General features: G+C 45.0%; 1 protein-coding gene across 4 annotated transcripts in view; it reads right to left on the bottom strand.

Annotated features, from left to right (window-relative positions):
* Window positions 1-11,263, bottom strand: part of TNIK (TRAF2 and NCK interacting kinase) — a 415,560-nt gene extending 404,297 nt beyond the window's left edge. For 2 of the 4 annotated variants that reach the window (XM_027875754.1, XM_027875755.1), the window contains exon 1: window positions 11,119-11,263. In XM_027875754.1, the coding sequence (XP_027731555.1) occupies window positions 11,119-11,175 (57 nt within the window). In that variant the 5' untranslated portion in view covers window positions 11,176-11,263. The remainder of the gene's footprint in view (window positions 1-11,118) is intronic. The other 2 variants (XM_027875758.1, XM_027875759.1) reach the window with 2 other exon arrangements.
* Between the last annotated feature and the right edge of the window lie 146 nt (window positions 11,264-11,409).

The following is an 11,409-nucleotide window of genomic DNA, read 5'->3' as shown; positions in this document are numbered from 1 at the left end:
AAAGAAAGAAAGAAAGAAAGAAAGAAAGAAAGAAAGAAAGAAAGAAAAGAAAAAAGTTGTAACTGTATATTTTGTCCAAATATCTATCAAAAGACTCACCATCTTTGCAGTCAGCTACATTCACAATCTCAGAGTTATCTTCTGCTCTGCTTTCTCCTTCACCTACTCCGTCTAATTAGGTGCTAAATCTTGCCAATTCTGCCTCCAGGGCGTCTCTCAAATTCATCCCTTTTCTCTACTCCCACAGCCACCCCTTAACACCTCCTGATTACACAGCTGCAACAGTCCTTCAATTTTATTCCTGGTTTACAATCTCTTTTCCAACCTACCCTCTGCTCCGTGGTCAACATTATTTTCTTAAAACAAATCTGACTGTGTCACTCCCTTGCTCAATAAGCGACAGTGGTTCCCTATTGACTGGGATAACATACAAATTCCTCATCTTGGCATTTAATCCTTCATAACCTGACCCTGGCCTCGTTAATCCCCTACTTGTACGTAAGCTTCCAGACTACTTTCCCTTCCTGAACTCCACCTCTCATCTCTAACCTCTGTGTATTTACATGGACTATCTCCCCACCACCACCACCACCAGCCCCTCATGCTTGTAATACACAGCCAGGATTTCTCCCTCTACTCTTTTAGAAGCCTTAATTCCTTCAGCTCATGTGCTATTGACTATGGGGACACACTTTTGAACCCCTTAGTTGTTAGTATTCCCTCCCTTTTCCCCAAATTATTATATGTATGCCTATAAGTTTACATGTTCTATCCACCCAGTAGAATACAAGCTTCTAGTGGGCAGGCACTTCATTATCTGTGTACCCCTATGGCTTAGAGCAATAATATACTACAAAGTAGAAACTTAACGAATGGTTGTTGGACTGGCTCAAATAATTCCAAATACCTTATTTAAAAACAACAATAATGTACTCCAAACTAGAAATATGAAAAATAAGCCATCTACAATATAGGGAAATATATTAGGAATTTTCAGTCCTATTCAACTGAGGTAACATTTATTTGTAAATCACTTAGCACAGTGCCTAGCACATGGGTGCTTAATAAATGTGTATTCACTTCTGATCTCTCTTTAAAAACACACTTCTGAAGGACTTAATAATAGGTCAGGGAACTGTGCCTTCCTATAGGAGAGATGATTATTATTCTTAGGATTCTAGAGCTTAGAAGACCCTTCAGAGGCAATCTAGTTCACCTACTCCCCTCCGCCTTATTTTATGGTTGAGGAAACTGAAGCCCTGGGAGATTAAATGACTTTCCGGAGGTCACAGATGTAGTTAGCATCAAAGGTAATATATGAAGCCAGGTCCTCTGTCTCCAGACCAATGCTCTTTCCACTAAACCATGAAGTCTTTCAGCTTTACTAAGCCCTGCAGATAGATGGCATAGAAACATCAGAAGACCTGGTTTCAAATCCAGCCTTTGGCCCTTACCTGTGTGACCTTAGGCAAGTCACAAGTCTGAGCCTCAGTTTCCTCATTTGAAATAATGAGGAGGCTAGACTAGGTGAGATGGCCTGGGTCTCTAACTTTAGGATCCTACCAAGCTAAAGATTGGAACTCTAAGAAGAGTCCACTGTAACCTTTATCAATGGAGATAAGGCTTTGTTCTTATGTAAAAGTACCACTTTTGCTTCCCACTTATACCACCCTACATCCACCATACATACCACCAGATGGGTCTTTTTATCATCTGATTTTTTTTTTAATGGTCTCCTAGAGTTTTAGTAGTACTTAGAGCTCTAGAGACTTGGCTTTGAAATTCCAGCCATCAAACCCTCACAACCACCCCAGGCCAGACATTTAAAGGCCCTGAAGGTTGCATTTTGCTGCAACTTCCTGGTACCTAGCGAACAAGACAACCAGGGCTCTAATCAGTCATGCAACAAAGAAGTTTTTTTTTTTGTTGTTGTTGTTGTTGTTCTGTCATGGCCTCTCTTCTTTGACTCCATTTGAGGGTTTCTTGACAAAGATACTGAAGTGGTTTACCACTTCCTTCTCCTGCTCATTTTACAGATGAGAAAACTGAGGCAAGCAGAGTGAAATGACTTGCCCAGGGTCACACAGCTAGTAAGTGTCTCAAGCTGAATTTGAATTTAGGAAGCTGAGTCTTCCTGATTTCAGGCCTGGAGCTTTACAAGGCTGGGAACTCTATCCATTTCGACACCTGGCTGCCCATGCTACACATAGGCAATTGTTTGCCTTCAACAAGTCTACTAAGCCCCCAGTTGGTTAAGACACAGAAACAGAATGGGGATGCAAAGGAAAAAAATATAAAATTTCTGCCCTCATGGAGTTCGCACTATATTGTAAAATATACTTACTTGAATTTGGAGTCAGACAAAGACAAGGTGGCCATTTTACCCACTCATCTTCCTGAACTCAAATCTGGCTTCAGACGTTTATTGAGCTGTATGACTGTGGGCGAGTCACCTAACCCTATTTGCCTCAGCTTCCTCACCTGTAAAATGAGCTGGAGAGAGAAATGGCAAATCACTCCAGCATCTCTGCCAAGAAAACCCCGAAAAGGGATCACAAAGAGTAGACATGACTGAAACATCTGAACAACAACAAAATTTTACACCTATTTCCAATTTGGGGAATTTTCTATATCCTATACAGGTAATGCTAACTCTAGGCCTCCTACAAGTGGACTAGAACATGTGTGTGTGTGTGTGTGTGTGTGTGTGTGTTTATTTTGGCCTAGATCTGTGAGTCTATCAGGGCAGGGAACTCCTAATATGGAAACTTCCTCCACAGATAGAGATCTGCCACTCCCTTACGGATAGTTTTAGTGGAAGAACACTGTACTGGGAGGCTATACTTTGCACCCTAGGTTATACTTGTTTGACTGTTGTTTGTCCTTCCTTCTCAAAGAGGACCGCGACATCAGGAAGGTGATGTCAGGACTTGCAAGTGAACTGGATTTAAGTGAGTCAGGGCTGTGCAAAGTCAACAGCCTCAATCTCTCCTCCGGAGCCATCTGGGTCTAGTGGAAAGATATAGATCGGGACGACTGGAGATGGCTGGGATGCAGTAGGAGACCTTGGCCTTTTTAAGAAGCTAAGGCCTTTTCCAGGTCTCAGCTTGACCATTTTTGACCAACACCCATTTAATGATTAATGTTAAGTAAGAACTGAGGCAAAGAAAGGCCTCTTTTACCTAGTCAAAAAACAAACAAACAAATAAACAAAAAAATCACTCTGGCAGGGGAAGAGTTTCTGGCCGGTAACAATCGCTATTTACATTTACTCTAAGCCATAGGAACTCAAACAATGGCCAAATGAGGCTTGGGCTAGGACCTATTGTTGGCCAATCTAGGAGAGCCAGAGTGAGTTGGGTTTAAGGCACGGTCCTTAAAAAAGAAATCCAGCCTGATATCAGTATGTATCAGAGGCGGTACTAGAATCCAAGCCTTCTCTATCCCACTGACATTTTGCACCAGTCTCAGTATTTCTAGACATGCATGCACACATCTATAAAAACATACAGATATTCCATAGATTCACTGTGTCTGTAGGAGATATACACTTGTGTGAATATTCTGTCTAGAAAGGTGCTAAATTTTAAAATGAAAACGTGTGTGTGTGTGTGTGTGTGTGTGTGTGTGTGTGTGTGTGTATGCACACAAGATTATAAGGTTTAGAGGAAGCTTTAGATTTTCTAGCCCAACTTCCTCTTTTAGGGTTGAGAGAATTCAGGCTCAGAAAGTGGAGTAATCTGCCCAAGGTCATCCAGGTAATAAATAGTAAAATCAGGAGTTTTCCTGATGTGTCCCTAGGTTTCACGGGTCATCTGTAAACATTCTAGTAGTGTCCTACATGTACATCTTTTGTAAAGATTTCATTTTTATAATCATGAACCATTACACTCTTCACCCACCAAATCCTCTGACTTCAAATCAAGTGCTCTTAGATCCCCTGTACTACACTTCCTGCTTTCAATGTTGAGCAAATCTTAATTCACTTACATATATATTTTGAAGAAATTCAAGACATTCCTTTAAGATAACTTGTGACAACTTTAGATACAAAATTTTAGGACTGGGAATCTACTAGAGAAACAATCTTCAGCTGATAAAGGAAGGAAGAGATTAGAGGAAGAATTTATGCAACATTGTCTAAATTTCACCCCAACCCCCTTCCCCCCTGCCACCATCTCCACGGAAGCTTGTATTTCTATGCTCCAAATAAAATTTCATTCTAAAAGCATCACTGGAATTTTCTGTTTCACACTATTCTAAGCCTGATCTGGGTGTCCTGTGAGATTACCAGCTCCATCAGCAAGACAGAAGGCCACAACTCAGTGTTGAGCCATATTTCACACTCAAGCCCTCACCAATTGCCTTCGAAACATTGCATTAGCTACTGGCTGCACAGCCACTTTGCCCCAATACACCATTATACACTCAATCATCGGGGCTCAGCTGCTGCTTTAGGCATTGAGCTGTCCTCCCTCTACCACTAAAGGGGGAAGGCAGATGAGACAAGGAGTCTAGAGATTTCTGATTTCAGGGTAGAGGCGGGGAAGAACTGAAAACCATTGACTAACAAAGGGCCAAATAGGTGAGAAAGAAAGCAAATGGGAGATTTAACAGAAGGGCCAAGTTGAGGATTTGTCCTTAAAAAATGCCCTGTGGCCTCCTAAGTGAGTAATTATGCATCATGGCTAAAGGCAATCTACCTTCCCTTTTGTGCTGAAGACTCCACTAGTTAAAAAGAAATCCTTAATAGGGTCATGCATGGGACGTATATGCTGTTACTTAGATATTCTGATAATGACCAGAATACCCCCCCCCCCCCCCCCCGTGGCATTAGGCAGTGCCAAAGGATTGCAAGAAAAGACTTTTCACTGCCATATTCAGAAGGGGACAGAGTCATTTTTTTATGATGAAAACTTAATTGAATATCATTCTGTTAATATATGATTGGTCACCTTAATAATGCCATTGCTGCCCACCTCCTAAAACTGTCTGAATCAAGGCCATGTTCAAAGTGTCTAGACTCATTCAACAATATTGAATTAGTTAGTTGATTGACATTAGAAAGAGCATTAGATTTGGAGGCAGGGGACTTATGTTGAAACCATAGGATATGATTCTTACTATCTGTGTTGTTATCATGGGCAGGTTACTTCAACTCCGTTTCCTCATCTGTAAAATGGGGGAAGTCTGGAGTCAATGCTCTCTAAACCCTGATGCATTCTAAATCCTATGACCTCTGAAAACTGCCGTGGTTATTAACAAATGAAAAAAAAAATATTTAACGTCAAGATGACCAGCTTCTGGAATTTCTGGATTTTAATCCCTGCCTCCCCTATACAATGGGAGTCACCATGGTATATGTATAGATAGAGTACTGGATTTAGGATCAGAGAACCTGATTTCAAATTCTACCTATCCCATTTATTGTCTGTGGGACCTTGGGTTGTTGTTCTGTCATGTCCAACTTTTCATGACCCCATATGGAATTTTCTTGGCAAAGATAGTGGAGTGGTCTTCCATTTCCTTCTCCAGCTCATTTTACAGATGAGGAAATTGAGGTAAACAGAGTAAAGTGACTTGCCCAGGGTCATATTGTCTGAGACCAGATTCGCACTCAAGTCTTCCTGACTCCAGGTCTGGCATTCTATCCACTGAGCCACCTAGCTGCCTCTATGTGACCTCGAGTAAGTTACTTTAACTCTCTAGGACTCAGTTCCCTTCTATAAAATGAGAAGCTTGGCCCAAATGACTTCTAAGGTCTCTTCCTAGGAAAATGAAGGGGATTAGATGACCTCTAAGAACCTTTCTAGTTCTAAAATCTATGATTCTATCCTTTTTTTCTAATTACTTTAGTCCTCCCCCACTGAAGCACCAAAGAAAGGATGTTTACCACTGTATTCCTTCTGCCTCGTTTTAATAAGTCATAGCTGACTTTCAAGTTTGCACGTTATTTACAAACATGATTTCATCTGAGCTTCATCACCACCCTGTGAGAAAAGTACCAGGAATATTGTTATTCCCATTTGGAATATGAGAAAAAAACAAAAACCAGAAGCTGACGAGAAATAACTTGGCCACGGTCACTCACCTAGTAAGCATTGGAGGCAAGATTCAAACCCAAATCCTTCTGACTCCAAGTCAAGAGTTCTAGCCATTATATCATGCTGATCTCATTATTTTGACTAACCCCATCCCTCCAATTCTAAAAGAAACATACAGCCAGAATGCATTTCTAATTGAATAATGGGTCAGAAAAAGATTTGGGGGAGGGGGAAGTGAAGAAAATGGACCTGTGATTTCCACTGACATACAGAACTCTCAACGTGGGGCTTCCCACCAAAGCCAACGGGCACACCTTCTACAAAGTATAGTATCAGACAGTTGTCTGGAGGCAATGGGAGATTCAGTGAGTTGCCCAAGGTCACACAACCAAGATGTATCAAATGTAGGGCTTGATCCCAGGAACTTCAACAGCATCCAACCACTACACCACACTGCTTCTCTCCCACTTTAAATAACAACAACAACAACAACATCTTCCATCCACTTTGCTCTTCAGAGTTTCAAATCATTTTCATCATGTATCATCAATTCATTACGTAATCTCCTCAGAAGCCTGGTGTGAAGTAGACAAGACAGATTTACAGATAAGGAATGAGACACAGAGAGACTTGCCCAGAGTCAACACAGTAAGAAGTGGGCCTGCTGAGCCATTTTGTCTCCTGTTCCTAAGATCACAGATTTAAGATAGAAAAGTCCTTAGAAACTACCCAGTCTAACTTCATTTTATAGATGAGGAAACTGAGACTCTGAGAGGTAATTTGCCCAAGATATAGGTATAAAATAGTCAAGGCAGGATTTGAATCCAGGTCCTCTGCTTTCTACTGCACCAATATTCATTCATTTATTCAACAGACCACCCTATTGATGGTAGTAGACCCACATTAAAACCTTGGGACTTGTAAGGCTAGCAACAGATTCCCTCCGATGTGATATAATCAAGGCTTATTCCCAACCTAGGTTTGCCTATGTGATTTGATTTTCTCAGTCTTGTCAATCTCTACACAGACATGTACACACAGGATCTAAACAAAATACTATATGTGTGGACAAGTATATATTATTCACTATACCTTACCTACAGAAAGGTGAAATAAAGATTTGTATGTTACATCCACACTCACACCCACACCCACACCCACACACTCCCAAAAAAACACACATAGATTGCTGGGATAATGGGCTATAAAGCCATCATTCCCTGGAGAGCTCTAAGAAGAGAACAACAATTCTCCATTGTTTAATCATTCACCTGCTTACAGGAAGAGATGAATCAGGATAGCCTTTTAGGTAGGGTCGGTAGCAGACCTGAGGCACCAGGCACACTTATGATCTGCCTGAAATCAGGTATTTTTCTTCTTTTCTATGAACTGAAATTTCATTAACCTTGTCAAATCACCCCTCTGTCATGTTTAGGGTTCAGACTGATTCAAACTCAGCCACTGTGGGTAGTGGAAAGTGTTGGAAGACTTAAAGGATGATCCAGCTTCTTCCCCCTAAGTATCTGTGACCTTTGTTGACCTCTGTGAAACTCAGTTTCCTCCCCTGTTTAAACAAAGGGAGAGAAGGGCAGCTAGGTGGTGCAATGAATAGAGCTCTGGCCTTGGAGTCAGGAGGACCTGAGCTCAAATCCAGCCTCAGACACTTGACACTTACTAGATGTGTGACCTGGGCAAGTCACTTAACCCTGATTGCCTCACCAAAAAGCAGAAAAACAAAAAATAAATAAATAAAGGAAGAGAGATGGTTGGCTCAGATGATCTCCAAGGTCCTTTACGGCTCTAAAGTTCTAAGAAACCACTGTAATTTCTCATTCTGTTTGTGACCCTCGTGACCTCTGCCAATCAATGACAGATATGTTGGGCAAAGCAGATCCATCTTCTAACTCAATAGGAATCCTCTTCTTCTCTCACTTAGAAACCATCAAAATGCTGCATAATGTAAATGATAGTAGCTGTAAGAGGTTTCTCGTTTAAATTATGCATTGTTACTATTTTGGGAGAATTCAGACACAGTTCCAGTCTGGGAATGCCAGCTGAGGACAATATGGAGCCAAGAGGGAAAGGATGAAGGGATCTCACAGGAAGGACTGGGCACTGTGCATCTGATCCCCTCCCAGAGCTGGGTACAGGTCTCTACAAACCATCCATGATGAAAATCCTAGAGGCCCTGAAGCATCCGGGGACTTGGAAAGCTGCAGGCAAACCATCCTGAAAGCCCCTGACCTTGGCAGACTTTCAGGGAACTCTAATATGGCCCTGCTTTTCTAACAGCCTAATAATAAGTCAGGTTTCTCAAAGCAGGAAGACTCTACCTTCTCCTCATCGGGGAAGGCAGGGATGATTTTGATCTGGGAGGATCCAGGAGATGTCATTTGGCCTTTCTATCCCTTTTCCTCACCAAGAGCTTCCTGTTGACCCCGCAGGAATCATTCTAGCTTGGAGGCAACTTGGCATCCTGCCTCTGCTTAAGCTGTGTCTCCCATGGACTCCTCCCTAGACAGTCCTCCTTCCTCCCAGCTCTCCTCTCTGATGCTTTGCCATTGCCATCTTTCTCCCACCCATGCCTGGCAGTATGCCAGAGGAGGAACACAGAGCAACCAGCCCCAGGCTGGCTGGTCAGTTTCAGTATAGGATCCAAACCAGGTATTCTGAAACACACATGCAAGAAAGGCAGGTAACAAGAATGTGACTACAGATAGCATCAGGCCAGCCCTACCCACTGGTTATGGCTGCTGGCAAGGTAGCTCTGTATTCCTTCAAATTCGACTGTACAAAACCTTCCATGGAAACCAACAGAAAGGCATGCAATCCCCTCAACTTGAAAATCATCAAAGCTCTCTGTCCATAGGGAACTGCTTGGGATCACTCTCCTAGGAGAAACGGCACGTGTGGTTTCCATTGTTCCAGTCTCTGATACCCGATTCCCATTTTCTCCGGACCTTGAACTGTTAAGCTGCCACCACTCACTCTCCTACAGCCACACTACTCAAGGGTGCAGAAAGTAGGACATAGGAATAGCTGCATTTTATAAAGAGAAAAAAAACCCTCAGGATAAAAGCTACTCACTCACAACCTCAGAGCCCCTTAGCTTTGCCAAGATGGTCACTAGGGACTGTCCCTTTTGAATGTGGCAATCAGTGCCAAGGCAAGGGCTCCCAAAAGCTTCTTATGTTAAATGGTGAATGAGCTTCACCCCCACCCCAGTCAAGTCTGAATGGTCACATCTCTGCTACTCCTTCAGACTTCTAGCTGTCTGTCTCGGTTCCCCTCCTCCCCTCACACCTTGGACCAAAAGAATTAGAAAGGAAAGTTGGGGGTGGAGGAGAGAGAGAGAGAGAGAGAGAGAGAGAGAGAGAGAGAGAGAGAATTCAAGTGAGTGGTTAGTCCAAGAAAATGTGCCAAGATTTTCTCCATCACAGTAATAGCTCTCTAAAATATATGAAAAGAGAGGGAGGATTTAATGCGGGCTCTTAAAGAGATAAAGAAATACCCCCCCCCCAAAAAAAGATTGAGCATCCCTTGGACAACAGGCTCTGTCCCCCACCAGGCAGAACATGCAGGATCCTACACCTGCCTATTTAGTTTCACTGACCCTGGCCTCATCAAACACAAGAAAAGCTATTTTTGTAGTATGTAAAGCTAATGAGCATTTCTTAAATTGGTCCCCAATCTTCTCCTCCTTCTCCTTTAAAGTCCTCCACCCCCATCCAGTTTTCCAGTAGGCAGCGTTTCATTAAAATGGCAAGAAAATAAATCCCCTTAGCTTCAAGTGTTGGGGGGTAGGGGGAAGGGAGAAAAGAAAATATCCTGCCAGCATCGGGGTTTCTGATATTTGGCTGCCAAAAACCACCCGCGGCAGCAAAATGGATTCTGTCTTGGGGATGTCTTGGTCAATACAGAGAATCGGCATCTGAGTGAGTTTCCCAAGAAGGTGAATTGGCCTGATGGCAGGTCACTCTCTCTGTCTCTCTGTCTCTGTCTCTGTCTCTCTGTCTCTCTCGCTCTGTCCAAGATTTGGATCTTTCTTTTTTGTGCTTGACACAAAATTGAAATATCAGTAGACTCAGACCAGCAGCCTTAGCTAAGGCGGAGTTAAAGGCATAAATAAAGGTGACTGGGGCAAAGCGGGGAGGGGGGGTGGTGGTGAGCAAGCCCCGAAGAGCGCCCTCGAGGAAGCCAGACAGGGAGTACGGCTGGGAGGGCGAGGCGAGGCGAGGCGAGGGGAAATGTTTGTATGGACAAGTCCGGCATAGCTGTCCTAGCTTCGCGGCCAGCTTCCCTTCCCGTTGACACCCGGAGCTCACGGAGGTCTCGGCTCTAATGTCAGGCTGCAGGTAGAAAGACACCCTAGGAAAGCTGGGAGAGGGCTGGGGTGGATTGATTGGGACCCTGGTCCTGACACTGTATGCCAAATTCAGAAGGGTCAGCGGCTGCCTGGCAGACTGCCTCCGAGAGGTTGAAGCCTTTTTGAACACTGATTACTATTGTATTCTTGCCCAAGGGGAATTGCTCTGAGCCTTCCATGTTCGCCCGATGCCCGCCAGGAGTGGGCATCCGGGAGCAGGTGGCTTCCAGTGGCCCTCACGCAGGGAAACGGGAGGGCGAGCTGGGTGGTGTACACACAGCCCCGTGCGAAAGGTAAACGGCGGCGTGAGCTGCTCCTACACACACACACACGCACACACACACACACACACACACACACACACACACACACACACGCCACACCACACCACACCCCCGGGCATCTCCCTTTCCAGGCATTAGTCCCCACTACCAAAGGCACCCCAGTCTATCCATCCTCCCGTCAGTCCATCGGTGCACGCATGCATCGCCAGCCCGGAGCCAAGTGGCTCTAGAGCAGCCCCCAATGCAAACAGCCCCCGGCAGGTCCCTTCAGAGCCCCGAGCCCCCAGCCTTCTCCTCCTTCTCCCTGCGCCGCTCCCGTCCCCACCCCCCACCGCGGTCCACGAAGGATGGATGCCTCCAGATCGCGGGATCCAGTCGCCCCGGGGAGAGAAAGAAGGGAGGCGCCGAGCGCACCCGAGCTCACCCTCAGAGCCGAGAGATCGATCTCGTCCAGGCTGCGAGCCGGGGAGTCGCTCGCCATGTTGGCTCCTTCACCGGGCAAACGGAGCCCCGGGCGCCCCGGCAGTCCCCTGAATTGCCCCTTGGCTCTAGGGGCTGGCGGTCCTCATGCGGGCGGGGGTCGCGCCCCCCAGCGCCCTCCCGCAGCAGTCCGAGCAGCAGCAGCCGCGGAGAGCGAGTGAGCGAGGTCCGGCAGCCAGGCAGTCCACCTCGGCTCGGCGCCCTGCCCCAGCAGCAGCAGCAGCAGCGGCGGCGG

This window comes from Vombatus ursinus, unplaced genomic scaffold, assembly GCF_900497805.2.
Source record: "Vombatus ursinus unplaced genomic scaffold, bare-nosed wombat genome assembly UNPS02014810.1, whole genome shotgun sequence".
In the NCBI taxonomy this organism is placed as follows: Eukaryota; Metazoa; Chordata; class Mammalia; order Diprotodontia; family Vombatidae; genus Vombatus; species Vombatus ursinus.
Note: the sequence above shows the minus strand (reverse complement) of the source record. Positions and strands in the feature narration are given on the sequence as shown.